The sequence below is a fragment of the Psammomys obesus genome, unplaced genomic scaffold (genome assembly GCF_907164565.1).
Source record: "Psammomys obesus unplaced genomic scaffold, mPsaObe1.curated_primary_1811, whole genome shotgun sequence".
In the NCBI taxonomy this organism is placed as follows: Eukaryota; Metazoa; Chordata; class Mammalia; order Rodentia; family Muridae; genus Psammomys; species Psammomys obesus.
Window position 1 is genome coordinate 6995 of NW_026593703.1, and position 19829 is coordinate 26823.

At 48.3% G+C, this 19829-nt stretch overlaps 1 protein-coding gene across 1 annotated transcript; it reads left to right on the forward strand.

Moving 5' to 3' along the window:
- Window positions 1-260: 260 nt before the first annotated feature.
- Window positions 261-18690, forward strand: LOC129684196 (transcription activator BRG1; the record flags this gene model as incomplete). The annotated part of the gene is made up of 12 exons (XM_055617269.1): window positions 261-531; window positions 2286-2418; window positions 3065-3469; window positions 3695-3793; window positions 4913-5171; window positions 6415-6541; window positions 7007-7180; window positions 8661-8834; window positions 11093-11260; window positions 12916-12966; window positions 18340-18470; window positions 18589-18690. Coding segments are annotated over exons 1-12 (2045 nt in total), but the record flags the coding sequence as incomplete, so codon positions are not given.
- Between the last annotated feature and the right edge of the window lie 1139 nt (window positions 18691-19829).

Here is a 19829-nt window from a genome sequence, read left to right on the forward strand (position 1 = left end):
GGCCTGGAACTTGTTGTCTAGACCAGACTGAACTCAAATGAAGAGATCCTCTACTTCCCTGTTACTTGATTATGCCCTGCTTTCTGATCTGGTTTTTTCCTGAGATAACATGGTTTTCTTCAAAAAAGAACAGAAGAAGTTTGGAGCAGGGGTTTCAAATAGGGCCTGCAAGGATGAGGCATTGTAGGCTGGGTGCATCTGACTGGCCTTTGGGTCCTTTGCTGTTCTTGACCTAATTGAACGCATGTTCCAGAATCCAGGGTGACCAGGATATCTTTCCAGCAGGAGACCACTGCCTGAGCTGTGAAGATGTCCACTCCAGACCCACCCCTGGGTGGGACTCCTCGGCCTGGCCCTTCTCCAGGCCCTGGTCCTTCACCTGGTGCAATGCTGGGCCCTAGCCCTGGTCCCTCACCAGGTTCTGCTCACAGCATGATGGGGCCCAGCCCGGGACCTCCTTCGACAGGACACCCCATGCCTACCCAGGGGCCTGGAGGATACCCTCAGGACAACATGCACCAGATGCACAAGGTAGGCATTCTGTGCTTTCACTCCTGTACTCTGTTCCTGAGACTTGCTTCAGCCTGGGACCTTGGTGTCTCATAAAAGGCTGCAGAAGCCCCCCGTAGGCTAGAGGAGAGAGGTCTTTGTGGAAGTGACTTGGCTTGGTTCAGATTCCTTCTTTAAGATGTACTGCTTTGAACAAAGGATCAATTTGTCCTGAGCCAGGAGGCTGAGCAGCCACCCCATTCTATATTTCCCATACTTCTTGTTTGGGAATGGTGTGCCAAAGCTTTCTTTTGTTAATAAGGGAATTCCTAAATTCCTCCAAAGAGGCTTCTCCTCTGGCTGTGCTGGGAGCCTGCATACTTGAAACAGTGGGGAGTATTCAGTCTGCTCCTGAACTTGTACTCCGGACCACTGCCATCTTTCTACTTGGGGAATGTGTCAGCATTGCTTTTGCCAGCAAAGCTGCCAAATAGCTCTCCTGACCTGAGGCCTTGATCTTCCTCTTAGGGCTGGCCTGGGAGTAGTGTCAGCATTTGTCTGGGCACACGGAGTGCAGTAGGCTTCAGGATAGTGGCCTCGTCAGCTGTTCCTCTTTCCTGCAGGGTTATCCCTGTGTTGCTTCCTACCCCTGCAGGCTTCCAAGTTTGTGGATGTTCCCCATCCACAAATTAGGAAGGCCCTTACATGCCTGTCTCATCCCTCTCTCTGCTTGTCCTTGTGCACCAACTGTGTTCTGTTTCTGAGACAGCCCCTTCTCTGGCTCCCTAGTTCCTGGACTGTTCTGTCATCTTAGTTTAGCATTTTTCTTGCCCTTTTCCTCCTATGAAGGAAGCTGTGGGTTACATGTGTGCACCCACCTTCTGGTTTACAGACTTCTCCAGTGAGCATGTTAGCTACATCCCCTCTACCTGTTTCCTTCTAACATTGCTTACACATTGTACCACCTCTGACAGGTGCCTGTGGATACCTACATGTATCTAGAAACCTGCTAGGTTACTGGAGTTTGGCTGACAGCACCTCACCTACACAGAGCTCCTTCTATGCTGGAGACAAGCTCTTGCTCAGCATGAATATTCTTGGGGAGCCTGCATACACCTGTAGCCATACAGGAAGCTGCCCCCATGTCCCTGTCACAGCTTCCTTTGTTAAAGCTGTACTGAGCTGTGACTTTGGTGTCTCTCTGCTTCATGACATGTTGGCCCGGGAGGGTTTTTTGTTTTGTTTTGTAGAACAGGCTTCTTGATAACCAGGCCAGGTTAGGAGATGCCTCTCTGAATAGCCACTCTAGCCATTGCCCTCGGAGGCATACCTACTCCCAAGGGTGCCACGTGTCAGCCTCTCCACATCCTGCTAACATTGCTCTGGCTCAGTGCTGGGACTGAGAGGCACTGAGGACAGTAGCCATATTTTCACTGTCTTGTCTCTATGCAGGCCTTTGTGCATGTCCATTTGATTTGCAGTCTCCAAGGATGAGGACTTAAGCCCTAGGTTTGTGCCCAGTCTTTTTGACACAGGCCACAAGTGGCCAGAAAATCCCTGCTGCGATATGTGGTCCTTTCCTTGTGGGTTCTCACTGACAGTTCCATGTCTCCCCTGCCTAAGTAGTCACTTCTCCAGTAGCTTGATTTTGAATCTCTGTCTTGACACCCAGAAGTTGTGTTGACTGCCTCAGAACTAGTTTTGGGTGGACCACTGTGTGGTCTTCTTCCTCATGGTACTTTGCTCAGCTGCATCTTGCTGTCCTTGGCTGACCTATGACCTTGTCTGTCTCACAGCCTATGGAGTCCATGCACGAGAAGGGCATGCCTGATGACCCACGATACAACCAGATGAAAGGTATGGGCATGCGGTCAGGGGCCCACACAGGCATGGGACCTCCGCCTAGTCCCATGGATCAGCATTCCCAAGGTACAGTCCGGGTCACTTTCTGTCTTATGTTCATATGCCTGGAGCCCAGAATCTGCTTTTCTTAGCGGGGATTTCAAGGGCAGCTAGGACAACTGAGCTGTGGGGAGGCATCACTGGTAAGGTGTGGCTAGTGCTCAGTACAGCCTCTTGTCTTGGAGCAGCCCTCGAAGACTGAACAGGTGGGACAGAGCTAGATGGTTGATCAGAATGGTGTTTAAGGTCAGGGCCTCGCATGGTGGGGCCTGAGGGCCAGCAACTCCGGTGGTGCCCTAGGACCCTGCCTTAGGCGAGTTGATTTTTCTACATGGGGATGATTGATGTAGTAGATGAGTTGTGGAGTCGTCCTTGTCATGATGGGCAGTAAGCAAGGTCCTGGGTCTTCACAGAAATGACAGTGGAGAAACTGGCCTTATGGAGCCTAGTTTGCAAGTCTTACCTTTTGTACCATACTGAAACTTGTACCCAAGCTCATGGCCACATTTGGGCTGAGGCTGCGACTCAGCCACCTCCCTCTGGGTACTTCTTGTTTAACTTAGGAGAATGATGTTGCCTCATTACCTGTCTGGGATGCCAGGTGGTGTGGATATGATTTGGCAGTGATAGATGGATGCTGCTGAGTGACTACTGAACTAGTTTTTCCCTGCAGGTTACCCCTCACCCCTGGGTGGCTCTGAACATGCCTCCAGTCCTGTCCCAGCCAGCGGCCCATCTTCAGGCCCCCAGATGTCCTCTGGGCCAGGAGGAGCCCCACTGGATGGTTCTGACCCCCAGGCCTTGGGGCAGCAAAACCGAGGCCCAACCCCATTTAACCAGAACCAGCTGCATCAACTCAGAGCTCAGATAATGGCCTACAAGATGTTGGCCAGGGGCCAGCCATTGCCCGACCACCTGCAGATGGCCGTGCAAGGCAAGCGTCCAATGCCTGGAATGCAGCAGCAGATGCCAACACTACCTCCACCCTCAGTGTCTGCCACAGGACCTGGGCCTGGCCCTGGCCCTGGCCCTGGCCCAGGTCCAGGACCAGCCCCTCCAAATTACAGTAGGCCCCATGGTAAGGCCCTGGAGTGGGGAGGATGCTTAATGTGGGTGATAGTGTCAGGCAGTCCTGGCTCCCAGCTAGTGGTACTTATGACTGCTGAGATGGGCAGGGCTATATCTAGATAAATGCTCTCTGGCCTTATTGTGGTGGGTGGCTCTGTTCCCTGAGCTGATTTTAGTGTAGGCTAGCAAGTTTGAACCCAGAGGCATTTATGGTACTTTGTTTTCTTGAATGTAGGTATGGGAGGGCCCAACATGCCTCCCCCAGGACCCTCAGGTGTACCCCCCGGGATGCCTGGTCAGCCCCCTGGAGGGGGGCCCAAGCCATGGCCTGAAGGTAATTTCTTTTATATTGGTGGCATGCACAACTCTTATCATGAGCCTGAGGTATGCCCGAGCTATAGTTTTTCACCCCAGAATCCTTGGGCTTTTCTGTGGATTTCTCTGGGATTCAGCTGGGGACTGCAGAGTCCTCCTTGTCCTGTGGGTAGGGATTGTCCTACAGTTTCCTTACACTAATCAGCAATGGAGGAAGGCAGCGGATTTGTCTACTATGGGACTCAAGGAGATGGCTGGCTATAGCAGTGACCACAGACAAGCTTGCTCAGCACAAGGTGCTTCTGAGCTTGGAGGAACTCCCCACCACCCCCACCCCAGTGAAGGCAAGTAGGGGGCAAAACAGTTCAGTATCCTGTCAAGTCTGCTGACGCTTCAGCCAAGGCCCTGCCCTCTCAGAGGTGACTGGAAGGTTTAGTTGGATATTTCAAGGTCTACATTTGGGTTGGGACAGTGGATCCTTCCTGTCCTCTTGGGATCTGCGGTGGATCATTGTATATTGAAATCTGCTTTGTTTGGATATGGAATACAGTCAGGCCCTTCATCAGAGAGCATCAATCCTTCAGTGGATCCTTAACATGCAGATAAAAGCAAAACCCTTGCATACTGCATGTTTTCTTCACACACTACCTGTCATCGATGAAGTTTTGTACATCAGAGTAACAAGAGCTTATGGTGAAATATATCAGTGAAGATAGAGTAAGCAGGAACATGGCTCAGGACAGTGTACACTGAACTTGCACTTGTGATGCTACTGTAAGGAAGCAGTTGATGACACAGAAGTAGAACTTGGGTGTAGCTATTCAGAGCAGCACACAGTTGAAACTTAGTAATCGTTTGTTCCTGGAATTTTCCATTAATATTTTTAGACTGCCATTGATCAAGGGTATTTGAAATGGCAGAGATGAGTCTGCTAAAGGGGAGGGGTGAACTGCTGTAGAGGAAAGACAGGGCCATGCTGTCGCTGTGAAGCCTGGCACAGAAAGACCACACTCTGTGTGTTAAGGCTGAGCTGGAGGGTGAAAGTGTCTGGGTTCTATCCTAGGGGAGAGGTGGGAGGGATGGAAGGACAGTCCTGTGGGCCCCAAGGTCAAGCAGCATATTCCGCTTGCCTCCCCAGGACCCATGGCCAATGCTGCTGCCCCCACAAGCACCCCACAGAAGCTGATTCCCCCACAACCAACAGGCCGCCCTTCACCTGCACCTCCTGCCGTCCCACCTGCTGCCTCACCTGTAATGCCACCACAAACACAATCCCCAGGGCAGCCAGCCCAGCCTGCTCCATTGGTGCCACTGCACCAGAAGCAGAGTCGCATCACCCCCATCCAGAAGCCCCGGGGTCTGGACCCTGTGGAGATCCTACAGGAACGGGAGTACAGGTGAGCACCCTAGTGCTGCACTGCCAGTGTTGATTGCCAGGTACAGGGGAATGTTCTCCCACCTTCCTTAGGCCCGTTCCAGAGCAGAGCCTTTGCACAGGCTGCCGCACATCTTCTCCACCAGGCCTCGCTGCTGAGGTGCCTGGTCCTGCATCCTTTCTGCCTTGCACTTGGTACTCTGGCATTGCTGCCAGTGCGTACTGCTTTATCCCTTTACACCCATTCTTCTAATGGGACTGTGACACACAAGAGACCAGGCAACTTTTTTGGCCCCTATTCACTGCTAAGACTCCATATAAGAAACTACCCTGGCACAGAATAGGTGCTCCATAAAATAAGCATAGGAAGATAAAATGGAGAACTTTTCCCACATAGGGTTACTGAGAGGGGGTGATATCATCTTAACCTGTAGACAAAATGTTAATGTCCATGGCATATGTAGATTTCCACAGCCCTGTGTCTCATGCTGAGGCTGCGCTGCCTGATGCCACAGGCCAGCACTCATTGCCCACATGGGGTTAGCACCTAGCCAAGTCACTGTTCTAGTTTGTTTTTCTTTGCTGTTCTAAAACACCTAATAAAGTGGCTTAGAGAGGAAAGGGTTTTTCTCCTCCTAGATTTCGAGGTAACAGTCTATTACTGAGGGAAGTCAGGGCAGGAACTCAAGCAGGACCTGAAGCAGAGACTGGAGGAGTACTGCTTGCTGTCTTGTCCTCCAGCTCATGCTTAGCTAGCTTTCTTCTATAGTTGAGACCTACCTTCCTAAGAATCATGCTGCTAGGGCAAGGCGTGGTGGCCCATGCCTTTGATTCCAGATCTCAGGAGGCAGAGGCAGAGTTCAAGGCCAGCCTGGTCTACAGAGTGAGTTTCAGGACAGCCGAGGCTACACAGAGAAACCCTGTATGGCAGAGTGTGCGGATCATGCTGTCATAGGGGTATGGCCATCTGATGAAGAAAATTTTGTAGTTTAGGTACCCTCTTCCAGGCTCTCAAAGTTGAGTCAGCTTGATGATGAAAACATCAAGTCGTGGGCTTCCTGTGGTCCCTGCAGGCCTGTTCTCAGGAGCACTCTGAGGCTGCTTTCCTCTGTTTTGTGTTGTAATTACAGTTCTTTTCTGAAGTGTTCCCTCTCAGCTGTGCTGGGTCTGTCTCTTTTGAGGGACAGGTTCTTTATAACTCTAGCTTTAAAGGCAGGTACCAGGTGACTTCTTGCAGACATCTGTCTTTTCTTGTCTCTGCCCAGGCTTCAGGCTCGAATTGCACACCGAATTCAGGAACTTGAAAACCTCCCTGGTTCCCTAGCTGGGGACCTTCGAACCAAAGCAACCATCGAACTCAAGGCCCTTAGGTTGCTGAACTTTCAGAGACAGGTGGGTTTGATGGCCTTACCTAAAGGCTCAGCCTTTGCTGCCAGTGGATTCTCAGAGTGCTTTGAGGATGTTATCTGGATCCCTGCATGGTTGGGCAGTCCAGACCCCAGGAGAGTTAGTTCAGTGTCCTGGCCCACACCGTGCCATGACCTGGATGTACATATTCTACGTATACACAGGTACCGGCTCCCGAGTTGCAGTTGGCAGCTGAAAGGCAGGAGTCCTGATGAGCTCCCTCCTGAGGGTGCTGTGCTCTGACACGTCTCCTCAGGAACTGTGTGTGTGGCTGTAGACATGTCCAGATCTTTCACATTCTGCTCTGTGCTTGCCCACCTCTGGTGCCTCCCAAGTGTCCTGTGCATTCCAGGCAGTTTATCGCAGTATCATCTGCCCAGCGTGTGAGCCTCTCCACAGACATCACAAACCCATTGTGCCTAATGCCAGTTCTCATTTTCCGCTCTAAAGCTGCGCCAGGAGGTGGTGGTGTGCATGCGCAGAGACACAGCCCTAGAGACAGCCCTCAATGCCAAGGCCTATAAGCGCAGCAAACGACAGTCACTGCGGGAAGCCCGCATCACCGAGAAGCTGGAGAAGCAGCAGAAGATTGAACAGGAGCGCAAGCGCCGCCAGAAGCACCAGGTGCGTTCACCCTGCAAGGTATACTCTGTTGCTCAGTCGCCCTGTGTGTAGCGCAGCCAGACAGTGACTTGGGCACAGCAGTGTGCCAGTACACAGGCCAAGAGAAGATGAGCAATGATCACACTGGGCAGTTAAGAGGTGGGAAAACAAGAGTAGGGCTCAAGAAGGAGCCATGTCAGGCAGAAGGGCTTGGTTACTGATTCATAGTTTGTACATTTTTATACAATGACTGTTTATTCCAGGATGTGGTATAGGTTTGTAATCTTACGTTCATAGACTAAGGCAGAAATATTGCAGTTTCAAGGGCAGCCTGAGCCCAGGGTAGTTCACTGATACAAGTGCTTGCCCACCACACAGCCATAAGTTCAATTTCCAGTACCACACACAAGAAAATTTAAGAAGTCAGTGCTCAACGTTAATCATGGTTAACATTTTGGTATTCATTATTTTATCCTGTTTGTTTGTTTGTTTGTTTGTTTGTTTGTTTGTTTAGGAGGCAGGGTGTCTCTGTGCAGCCTTGGCTGTGCTGGACTCACTCTGTACACCAGGCACTCCACCTGCCTCTGCTTCCTGAGCGCTGGGATTAAAGGCATGCGCCACCACACTGGGCTCCCCCCCCCCATCTCTCCCTACTTCCTTCCCTTCCTCCAGCCCTTTCTTCCTTCCATCTTCTTTTTGTATGTAAAGTTAAATACCTGAGCTATTGGAATGGCTCAGTGGGTGAACGATAGCTACCAACCATTTCATTGATTTATGCTTCATCTGTGGCATGTTTCCCAGCTTCTTGTAAATTTTGTCACTGTGTCTCTATTTGAGGCACAGACCATAGTTCCTTTTGCTTTCTTGGCAGGTTTTCACTCCTAGTCCAGGATAGGTTAGAACTCAGTGGTTCTCCTGCCTCTATCTCCCAAGTGCTAGGACTATAGGTGCGTACCACACTACACCTGGCCACGGGGCTAGTTTTTCACATTTCAGAATTAAAAATTGCCCTGGTAGGCCTGGAGTCACTGTGGTGCCCCTTCCTTGAAGGGGTACAGCTGAGCAAAGGGTAGGAAGCATGTTTAGAACTTGATTGACAGGGTCAAGTTGCCTTTGGCAAGAGATTCCTTGAGCCAGGTGCAGTGGCGCACACCTTTGATCCCAGCACCAGGAGGCAGAGGCAGGTGAATCTGAGGCTAGTCTGGTCCACATAGTGAGTTCCAGGACAGCCAGGGCTGTGAGACCCTGTCTCCAACTCCTCCCTCACAAAAAGAGAGCTTCACTTGGTGTACCCACATGTTGTGTCCAACGTCCCCTGTGTTTGCACAGGGGCCAGCAGCAAATTTTGTCATAAGTAGAGCTGACATGGTGGCCTTATTATGTGGACCCCCCCCTTTTTTTGTTGTTCCATATATGCTAGGGAAGTGCTCTGCCACTGAGCCAGTCGAGATGCTCCTTTGTCTTTAAACAAGCTTCCTAGCCCTCCACCATGTCTCTGCAGGAGTACCTCAACAGCATCCTACAGCATGCCAAGGACTTCAGGGAGTATCACAGATCCGTCACAGGCAAACTCCAGAAACTCACCAAGGCTGTGGCCACCTACCATGCCAACACCGAGCGGGAACAGAAGAAAGAAAACGAGCGCATTGAGAAGGAGCGAATGCGGAGGCTTATGGTATACACCAGTTTTCTTGCTCTTGGTCCCTTTCGTGCCCTGGGTATGGCAAGTGCTGGATTATTCACCTCAGGATTATACCTAGATGCTCTGTTGATTGGCTTAGAAGTAGAGCTGAAGGAAGAGCCACATGGATTTGTGAGGCAGAGGTCTGGGCCTTCACCTTCATTCCGTCTGGCTGTTAGTACAGGGTAGCTCTGAGTTCTCTGACTGCCTCCTGCTCTGGGTATTATGAAAGCCACAGAAGGTACAATGAAGAAGGCTCTACCCGAATGAGTCCAGCTGACATTTCATCATGGTAGAGCTGCTAATTGGACAGACACTGTTACCTGTTCTGGGTTTGCCCCTTGCATGTATACTGGGGACATACGAGGGAGCAGAATAATCCCTATCTTCATGGGGCTCATGTTTGTTCTTGAAGGCACAAAAGAGATATCATATTGTTGGATAGAAACAGTAAGTCAGGGCTAGGGCTGCGCAGCTGTGAGATGGACTTGGAGTAGAAGCTGAGGGGTGGGAACAGTGCACAGTGCAGAGCACTGTGGGGTAGAAGAAAGCCGAAGAAGGAGAGGAGAAGGGCAGGGTAGCAGGACATCAGACACAATGGACAGCCAGTGGCCTCTGGGGCCCTAGATCCTCATGCTGCTAGAACAGGACACTGGGTCCGAGAACTTGAAAAGTTGGATCATTTGGGCCTTCGCTGGCCATCAAGAGAGAACTAGATTACTGAAGGAATGCCCAGGGAAAGTTTTTGCTGTGTAGTGTTTTGTTGTATTTGAGACAGGGTTTCATTATAACCCTGGCTAATCTCTATATAAACCAGGCTGTAGTTACAATTCTGGAATTTTGGTTTCTTTAAAATAACAGAAATACTATGTTTTCATTGTAATTCCTGTTGTGGGGATATGGGGCTGCCTTGTGCTATAGCAGAATCGTGGTTTTTCCAGCTGCAGATAGTTTCTATGACTGGGTGATATTTGGAATTCTGGGAACTTTGCAGAAGGTTTATAAATGCTAGAGCACCGTTAGGTGGGTTGGTTGCATTTTCTTAGTAGTCAAAGAAGAAACAAGAAGGACGAAATTAGATTCAGGGATCTCTTTCTCCTATCTACTGGTGGGGGTGAAAGGGGGTTGTCGCTTTGCATTCTGCTGCCAGGTGCCGCACTGGAAGTGTAGGATCCCCTTTTGCGTGGGAACAGAGGAACTTTGGCAGTAAAGGTTCCACTTCTCTCAGGATCTGTTAGAGCCATCAGAGCGAGGCCTATGCTCAAGACTCCGGATCTCACCTGGGATGTGGAAGAGAGTTTCCCACTTTGTTACAATTAGCTCTCCTTAATGAAATTGCTGGTACGAGATGCCAATGGAAACTTGGACATTCCAAAGCCAGTGATGATACCACAGTATTAAAGCCCTTTGGATAAGTTGCCATGCTAATGTCTGAGGATGCTGACAGACACCTGAAACTGGCCTAAAGACAGGCCCAGCCACTGCTTCATCAGTCAGTGGCTCGCTTCCTCTTCAGCAGTGATTCTCTCTCTCCTCTACCTTCTTTCTCTCCTGTGTAGTGAAAGGGTTGAAACAGAGGAGTGGGGGATAATAAAGAGTAGGAAAAAGAACTCAGAAAGCAGCAAGTCCAACTACACCATGCTGTGCTTGAACTGAGGTTCACATGCTGCTGCCTCCTAATGCTGGGATTACGGGCATACATGACAATGCGCAGCTCCAGCTCTTCTTTGTTCATATATATATATGTATGTATGTATGTATGTATGTATTTGTTCATATAGGGGTAAAGGCTGAGATTCTTGGAGATGGGCCTAGATCAGGTAGAAAGGAGTGTGTTGGGGATGGGGAGTTGAGATTTGTGGTGATAGGGCCCAGATCAGGTAGGAAAGTTGGGATTTGTAATGTTTTTTTTAGAGAGGGAGTCTAACTCACTTACAGTTATTATTTTTTTGTTTGTTTATTGTTTTTTTCAAGACATGGTTGTTTTGTGTAGCCTTGATTTTCCTGGAACTCGCTTTGTAGACCAGGCTTGGCTCAGACTCACAGAGATCTGCCTGCCTTTGCCTCCTGAGTGCTAGTATTAAAGGCTTCTGCCACCACTGCCCAGCTAGAACTCACTTATGCCCTCTCTGAGTGGCTCATGGCAAGACCTGTGTCCCTTGGCAGTTTTCTCAAGGATCAGCATGGGGCTGGGGGCTGGGGGCTGTGGTAGCACTCACAGGCTTGTGTTTTACCCTGCTTTGGTTTTACAGGCAGAAGATGAGGAGGGCTACCGCAAGCTCATTGACCAGAAGAAGGACAAGCGCCTGGCCTACCTACTACAGCAGACAGACGAGTATGTGGCCAACCTCACAGAGCTGGTGCGGCAGCACAAAGCTGCCCAGGTTGCCAAGGAGAAGAAGAAAAAAAAGAAAAAGAAGGTTCGCTGTGTTGTTTGTTTGTTGGCCTTCCTGATCAGATGCGAAGGTATCCAGGAAACTCCAAGGCCTAGGAAGGTATTCCAGCTTTGAGGTGGGACAGTGTCCCAAGGCTGTTCTGAGACAAGGGAGCCCAGGACCACATAGCTCTGAGAGGAGGCCTCTTTAACAGAGATGTTGTATCTTCCAGGGGAAGATACTTGCTCAATCCTTGAGCAGCTGAGGAGCTTAGGAGCCTCAGTCTTGCTCCTTCCTCAGTTGTTGCATCTCCAGGGAAGGGTTGTTCCAACCTCTGAGGAGCTGGGGAGTCTAGGAGCCTGAGCCTAGCTCCTTCTTCACTTTTTCTCTTCTTCATTGCCACAGCACCAAGCAGTAAATTTCTTTTTTCTTTCTTTCTTTCTCTCTCTCTCTCTCTCTCTCTCTCTCTCTCTCTCTTTCTTCTTCTCTTTCCCTCTCTCTTTCTCTTTCTGAGATGGTTTCTCTGTGTAACCTTGACTTTCCTGGACTCACTTTGTAGACCATGTTGGCCTTGAACTCACAGAGATCCACATGCCTCTGCCTCCCAGAGTGCACCACTACGCCCAGCTTGTTAGTAAATTTCTTAGAAGAGATTGATTAGCAAAGGTGGATGCCTTTAAATCCCAGCACTTGGGAGGCAGGTGGCTCTTTGTGAGGAGGCCAGCCTGGTCTACAGACTGAGTCCAGGACAGCCAGGACTGCACAGAGAAACCCTGTCTCGAAAAACCAAAATGGACCAATGTAGGAGAGGAGGGATGAATCCAGGAGTGGCTGCCTGTGTTCCCAGGAGGTGACAGCAGGGAATTGGGCAGATACAACCTTTATATAGTATTTCTTAGGGGATGAGGTGCTTTCTTTCTAGGGCAGGGGTTTCCAGAGTGAGGATTGGTGGGATTTTAAGTCTTAAGCTTGGGGAAGCTCAGGGATTGGTGGGTTTTTGTGGGAAGCTCAGGGATTATTCAGTTCTCAGGGTTTTTGTCCAGACTTTTCAACTCAGATTAGCATAATTTGGGAGGAGTTCTACTCATGGGCTGGAGATGGGGGAGGAGCTGGGCTGCTGGAGCTTTCTCAGGCCACTTTTCTGTCTTGAGGGGTTGTAAAATTTACCAGGAGTCCAATACTTAGAGTCCATTGTGAAGGCAGTAGACCGAAGCAGGAGAGGGTGTTGTCATGTAGATCACTCACCATGGCTGCTGTAGACATTCTGAGGCAGGAAAGGTGTCTGTTCCCATAGCAGTAGGCTGAGGCAGGAATAGTCAGCATGGGCAGTTCCTGTTGCAGTGCTGACTAGAGCAGACACTTTCCTGTCTCCACAGCTCCAGGGAAGGAAGAAGGGACTGGCAGCACACCATTTGAAATTTTAGTGGGCCTTTGCTCAAGGGCTGGACATAGCTCTTGGTTTGGGGGGTGGGGTGGGCAGTGTACTTAGGGCTGGTGTGGGATGCAATGGGTTGGTCAGATTCGCTGACAGAGGCTGTCTCCGTGACAGCTGTGGCTGCTGCAGCAGGGTGGCTGTTGCTGACCAGCGGCTCTCTTCACTGTGGCAGGCCTACATGTTGGGCCTGACTAGGCACAGGCATCCCTTGAAGGTGGCCTGGAATTGTAGGGTCAGGCTGACTTTGTCTCTTTTTTATTTGCAGAAGGCAGAAAATGCTGAAGGTCAGACACCTGCCATTGGACCAGATGGTGAGGTGAGAAGTGGGACTTTCTTACAGAAATGCTAGCCAGCCTGGGATATTTGTCTTTTCATTTTGTTTCTTTAAAAATGTTTTAAGTCACATTTTTATTTAGTGGGGACAGGTAGTGTAGGCTTTCTTCTTCCTTGTGAGATCCTGGGATGGAATTCACAAATGTAGTCAGGTGTTTGAGTCAAGCACCTTAGCCACTGAATCATTTTTGCTGGCCCAGGGCTGACCTTGAACTTCTTGCTTCCACCTCCCATTTCGGGATTACAGCTGTGGGCACTATGCCTGGCTTGTGCCTTTTTTTTTTTTTCCTTTGGTTTTTTTTGAGATAGAATTTCTCTGTGTAGCCTTGGCTATTCTGGACTCAAACTCACAGTGATCCCCCTGCCTCTGCCTCCCTGAGTGCTGGAATTAAAGGTGTGCATGACCACACCTGGCTCCACTTTTTTTTTAATACTTAAAGATTTTTTATTTAATTTTACTTCTGTGTGTTTGTATACACACCTTCACAAATGTGCATCAGGCATTTCCTAGGAAGCTTGGACTGCAGGCATGTGTTGGCATTAGTTTTTTTAAACTCTTTATGGTTTGTCTAGTTCTAGAACACACAGAACATCCATTCTGAGTCCTTGTCCAGTACTCCTGTTAGGAAGTGTTTCAGGAAGATGTCAGCTTTTGTTTTCAGATCTTTGATTGGGGAGCATGCTTTGAAAGTGGGTTTTTTTTTTTTTTTTTGGTCTTGACTCTTCCCTTGTGCCTTCCTTTTGATTTCTGTTTTTCATTCAGTTCACTCATATGCTTAGTATGTAGTTCCAAAAAGCAGGCAGTGGGGATGCTAGCTACACTTTTTTCACTTCCTCAAGACAGGTAGTGTCATTTACTGTACCTCTGGTGTGTGTATGTTGGGGGGGGCGGTGGTGGCTGGCTATGAATCTCACCCGTACATAGTGCATTGTACATAGTGCATTGTGCATAGTAGGCAACCTGTCTACGAGTGAGCTACATTCCAGCACTCAGTGTAATTGTTTGGAGAAAAAAAGTATAAACTGAAAAATGAAACAACAAAACCCAGAAGGTAGTGATACTACCCATGCCTCTGAGTCTAGTATGTGTGAGGTCGAAAGTGAAAGATCACCATAAGATCAAGGCTAACTTGGGCTATACAGCAGTATTCTATTTTACGGAAGTATAAAAAATTGTGTGAAGGTAACCTCTCAGTCTTTCCCAGATAGAAGCCCTGCCTCATAACTGGGGTGTTGCCTCTCCTGGGTTTTTACTATTGTAGGCCCCAGGCTCTCTGCTAGTTTCCACCTGTCCTGGCATCTTTTCAAGTCAGGTCACATACATACCTCTTGTTCTGTCCACAGGCCCCTTGGGAAGTTGCTTCTTCCTACTTATTTGAAAGGCATGGGTTTGGTGGAAAAACTCAAAATCTTCTCTAGGCAAGCACGCTGATGGGCCCATGCAGACATGCAGGGCTTTCTGTGACCTTCACAGCCAACAGAGTTAGAAGCTGCAGTAAGCAAGAAGGGGAGTTTGGTTCAGTACAACTCAGTAGCCGATGTTGGTTCACACTTCAGGAGTCTGACCGGAGTGGTTTATTTTAGGCGTATTTAAGCACAGCACAGTTTGGTGAAAGCTGTTCTGGTGATAATTAACTCAGTCTCAAATGCTCAAACGAAGTGTGCATAAATCAGACATGACTGCTTCAAAACTATGAAGTCCATAAAGATGGGTCCTATAGATTGAGAAAAACAAATTTACGATATGGGTTGGGGGGAGGGCCCGATGTTGGAAAAGTCCTTAGTCACACGATAGCACAAAAGATCACCAAGCTTATGAGTGTTTGCTCCAGCCTTAGGGGCCAATAAGAAGTTTTTAAATTTCTTCCCTTGAAGGGACAACCCTGTGTGGGACATTCTAGGTTCATTTAGTGGTTCACAGCATTCCCAAAGCTTGACTCTTTTTGTGTTGTAGTGACCTCCAACCATAGAATTATTTTTGTTGCTACTTTGTAACTGTAATTTTGCTCCTGTTATAAATTGTGATGTAAAATCTGTTTTCTGGTGGTCTTAGGTGACCTCTGTAAAAGGGTTGTTTGAGCCCAGGATGAGAACTGCTGCACTAGTGCTTGTCTGTGACCACAAAGACGTTGGTGTCTCCTACACAGACACATTTGGATGCTTTCCATCCTTTGGTGTTTGCACAAGCTCTCTATGAAGATATAATACAAGAACCTTTTGTTGCACTGTGTTTTCATGTTTGCATTGGTGATGTCAGGCTAGTTTTAGGTCATTTGTCTATAGAAGCTGTTAGCTGCCTCACTGAGCACCTCTGCATGGCATTCATTTTTATATTCTTTTGGCTTTTCTGTTTTACACGTGTGCCTGTGTGTTTGCAGCTGTGTGTACATGTGTAGATTGAAAGGCAGCTTTGAGTATCATCCTAAGAAACCCTACCCAGTTCCTTTGAGACAGGGTTTCCTATTGACCTAGAGCTCAGCAGTTTGGCTGGACTTGCTGCCCTGTGAGTCAGCGTCCTAGTCATAGCATTGCAAGTGTGCTGCCCTGCCTGCCTTTTGCTGTGCATTCTGGGGCTCAGACTGAGGTGCTTAGGTGTGTGAGGCAGAGACGCTACTGACAAGCTGTCTGTTGAAGCTGCTGTCATGTTGGCCGGCTCATCTTGAAATCTGTTTGACCAGAGAGGACCTTTAATTCCCTGAACTTGTCTTTCACTCCAGGGTTATGGCAGTACAGGTGTGGATGAGCTATTATATTGCCCTTCCATTTTAATTTAAAATTTTCATTAATTAATTAGTCCTGTTGAGACAAGGTCTTACTGAGTAGCCATGGCTGGCGTGGATGAGACTCATTATATAGACTCAGCTGGCCTCAGACTAACAGAAATCTGCCTGCTTCTGCCTCTTGAGTGCTGGGATTAAAGGTGTGGGCCGCCGTGCCCTGACCTTTCTTTTTAAATTTAATTTAATATTTTTCTTAATATTTTTATTTCATGTGTATGAGTATTTTGTCTGTGTTTGTATCTGTGTACCGTATGTGTGCCTGGTTCCCCAGAGTCCAGAAATGATGTCATACCCCTGAGAACCGGAGTTATGGATGCTTGTGAGTTGCTATGTGGGTGCTGGGAACCGAACCTTGGTCTTCTGCAAGAACAAGTACTTTCAACTGCTGAGCCATCTCTTTGGTCCCTAACTGGCTTTTTAAGGTAGGGATTTCTGTGTAGCCTAGGCTCTCTTGTACCTCACTCTGTAGACCAGGGTGGCCTCATACTCAGAGAGATCCTTCTGTCTCTGCCTCACGAGTGCTGGGATTAATATAGACTCTTGTTATATAGCCTAGGCTATATGTGTAGCCAAAGCTGGCCCTGAACTCTCAAACCTCCTACCTTCCTCAGCTTCCTGAGTGCTAGGATAATAGACATGCCTCATGCCCAAGTCTACTGAATGTGTTTAACTCTTCATATTCTAGGCCTTTTGCTGTCTTTCGCCTTGTCCTTTGTTATGAGTAGATTGTGCCCTGTATTTTTTGATGTCTTGCTCAGCTCAGGCTGCAGTAGCTAAGTACTGCTGACTGGGGACATGAGCAGCATTCTGTACAGTTCTGGAGATGAACCAGCAAAATTAAGGTGCCAGCATGGTGGGTTCCTGGGAGAGGAGAGGACTCTCTTCCTGAGTTTTGGAGCCATCCCACTGGCTGTCTATGTTCTCATGGCAGGGAAAGGGAGAAAACAAAAAATGTGGCTGTCTCCTTTCCCTAGCTTTTTGTTTTTTGCCAGAAATGGAAGCTGGGGCTTTGCACACTCTTAAGCATGTGCTGTACAGCCAAGCTAACTTAAGTCCACAGACATCATCAGTTTTGCTTTCATTATGGCCCCGCGGGACTTATCTTGATCCTATTCTCTAAGGCAGGTGGTTCCCCAAGCATTTCAGGAAGGCCACTGCAGTGGCATTCTTGTTTCTGTAGGCTGGCCTCAAAGAAGCATACTACTGTGGCTCTTCTGGAAATGGCCATTCCAGGGGATTTTATTTGGGATGTTGTCTTAGGGTTTCAGTTGCTGTGATAAAACACCATAATCAGAAACATCTTGGAGAGGCAAAGGTTTTTTTCATTTCAGGTTACACATCACTGAGGGAAGTCAGGGCAGGAACTTGGGTAAAAGCAAGCGATACAAAGACTGTGGAGGAAGCCTACTTGCTTAACGTACCCAGGACCACCTGCTCAAGAGTGGCACCACACAGCGTGGGCTGGTCTTCCTATGTTAGTCATCAGTGCTGATACTGCTCTACAGGCATGCCCATAGGACATTCTTAGGGAGGCAGTTTCTCAGATGATTGTAGGTTCTAGTGTATGAACAAAACACTAACCAGCAGACATTCTCTTGAATTACTGTAAAAGAATATGGGTTGACATATTACAGCACAAAGCTACTGTGGGGGGGTTATAGTGTTTTGTTTTATTTTTATTGTTTGAGACAAAGTCTTACTGTCTAGCTCGGGCTGGCAACCTGCCTGTTTCAGCCTCTTGCCTAAGCTTCCAGACCACAAAGTGTGACCCATTGTGCCTAAAGCACAGAGCCACTTTTCTAGGCCATGTGGGGGCCTCAAGGTAGCAACCTTGCCTTAGAAAAGTAAGCTCTAGGGAATCATGCTGAGTCAGCACTATAGAATTTACTCTTCTAAGTTCATGATGTCAATGCCATTTGGTGCTTGTTTCCAGCCTCATATGTTTTTTAGTCATAGTTGTGTGGCTATGAAAAATTGAGATGGGCTGGAGAGATGGCTCAGCAGTTAAGAGCTTTCGATAGGTCCCAAGTTCAATTCCCAGCAACCACATGGTGGCTCACAACCATCAATACTGGAATTTGATGCTCTTGTCTGACATGCAGGCATACATGCGGACAGAGCACTCATACATAAAATAAATAAAATCTTTAAAAAAATTGTGGTGGTTAGCAGTTTGATTGGTTGTTGCAGCTTTGGCTTGGGTTTAATTCCCAGCACCCACATGGCTGCTCACAATTATCTGTAGTTCAAATTCCAGGGAATTTGAGCCTGGGGGGCTCCAGGCACATACATAGTAAACAAAAATGCATGTTAGCTAGAGAGAGAGAGAGAGAGAGAGAGAGAGAGAAGAGAGAACTGAGTCACCCCAGAGCAGTTTGATTCAATATATAGGGCACTGAAAATGTCAGACCTCAGCCCTTTAACCTTTCTAAAGTGATATGTTACATCACTACACCTCTTCTTCCCTCCTTGTTCTCTGACACTGTATAACTCAGACCAGCCTTCATCTTGTGATCTGCATTTGGGTCCAGGGTGGGAGTTGGAGAGTTTGGTTCATGACAGTCCCTCTCTTTCAGCCTCTGGATGAGACCAGCCAGATGAGCGACCTCCCAGTGAAAGTGATCCATGTGGAGAGTGGCAAGATCCTGACGGGCACAGATGCCCCAAAAGCCGGGCAGCTGGAAGCCTGGCTTGAGATGAACCCAGGGTGAGTTGGATGACTCCTTCATGGGACGTGGCAGCTGGGCGATGGGGGTTGGCCAAGTCCTACAGTAAAGCTGCTGCTTGCAGGGAGAGCTGTATCCAAACAGTGCTGTTTTTCCTAGGTATGAAGTAGCTCCCAGGTCAGATAGTGAAGAAAGTGGCTCCGAAGAGGAGGAGGAGGTAAGAGGCCACTTTATCTTTGCTGTTCATAGGCCTTCCACCTTGTTTGTTTCTGTCACCCTGGGGCTCTGCCCCTTGTGCCCTGTGTGCTGGCCAGGCATGGTGTGGCAGGGGCAGCTGAGGCCCTGGGCTTGTCTGGAAGTGGTGTTTCAGAGCTTTGTGGACTGTTTGTATTCAGGACAGTCCAGTTTTAGTCATTTCTTCAGTTGCACTGGCTACATTTCAAGCACTCAGCATCACTCCTCCGAATGCTCTGCTGCTTTTGCCCATTCTTCATCAGTGCTGTGATTTAACAGCCATGTGTGCGTCCCCATATAGATGGCAGCCACCCAGGGTTCTCTTGCTCATGCCTCTTGATGGCTCCTGCTCTCGCCCCTCTCTCCCTTGGCTATGTGTTTTCTTCCTCCCCACAGCGTTAGGCAATGGTATGCCATCTATTCCAGCTTTTCCCTGTTGAGTTGTTAGAAAGAGGACTTGTGGTGTCGATGTTCACTGGAGTCTTGAGGGCCACATGTCCACTTAAGAGTCCCTCAGTGTTAGGTGCATGTGTATACAACCTGTTTGTTTGTTTTAGATAAGATCTTGATATTTTGCACATTCTAGCTTGAAGTTCAGACATGCATTTATTCTGCCTTTCTGAATGCTAGTTTCAGGTGTGCACTACCATGCCCTACAGAGAACACCTTGTTCTTATTTAAACAGATTCGTTGTGGTCTAATTTACATAAACTGGAAACTGTAGTTGTTCCTTAGTTAACGTATGGCACTGTGGATCAGCCCCTCACACCAGTATTAGACTGTCTTAGTCAACCATAAAGCAACCTTTAAGCTGTCTATGGCTGTTTGTGCCCCACCCCTTGCTCCCAGAAAGCCATTTGGTATTTGTTTTTGTTTTTTTTTATTTCTTGTTGCATAGCCCAGGCTAGCTTCAAACTCACTATCCTCTAACTTGAGTCTCCCAAGTCCTGGGATTACAGCAGTGTGCCCAGCCTCCAGCTCATCACGCTGCTTTCCATCTCTCTAGATTAGCCATTTGTGGGCACCCTGCAAATGGAGTAGGAGCACCAATATGGAGCATGTTACTGAGGTTCATCCATGTGTTGTGTGTACCAAGAACTTGTTCTTTTTATTCTTGCTTTTTTTTTTCCAGTGTATAAATAGACCACATTTTATTTACCCATCTA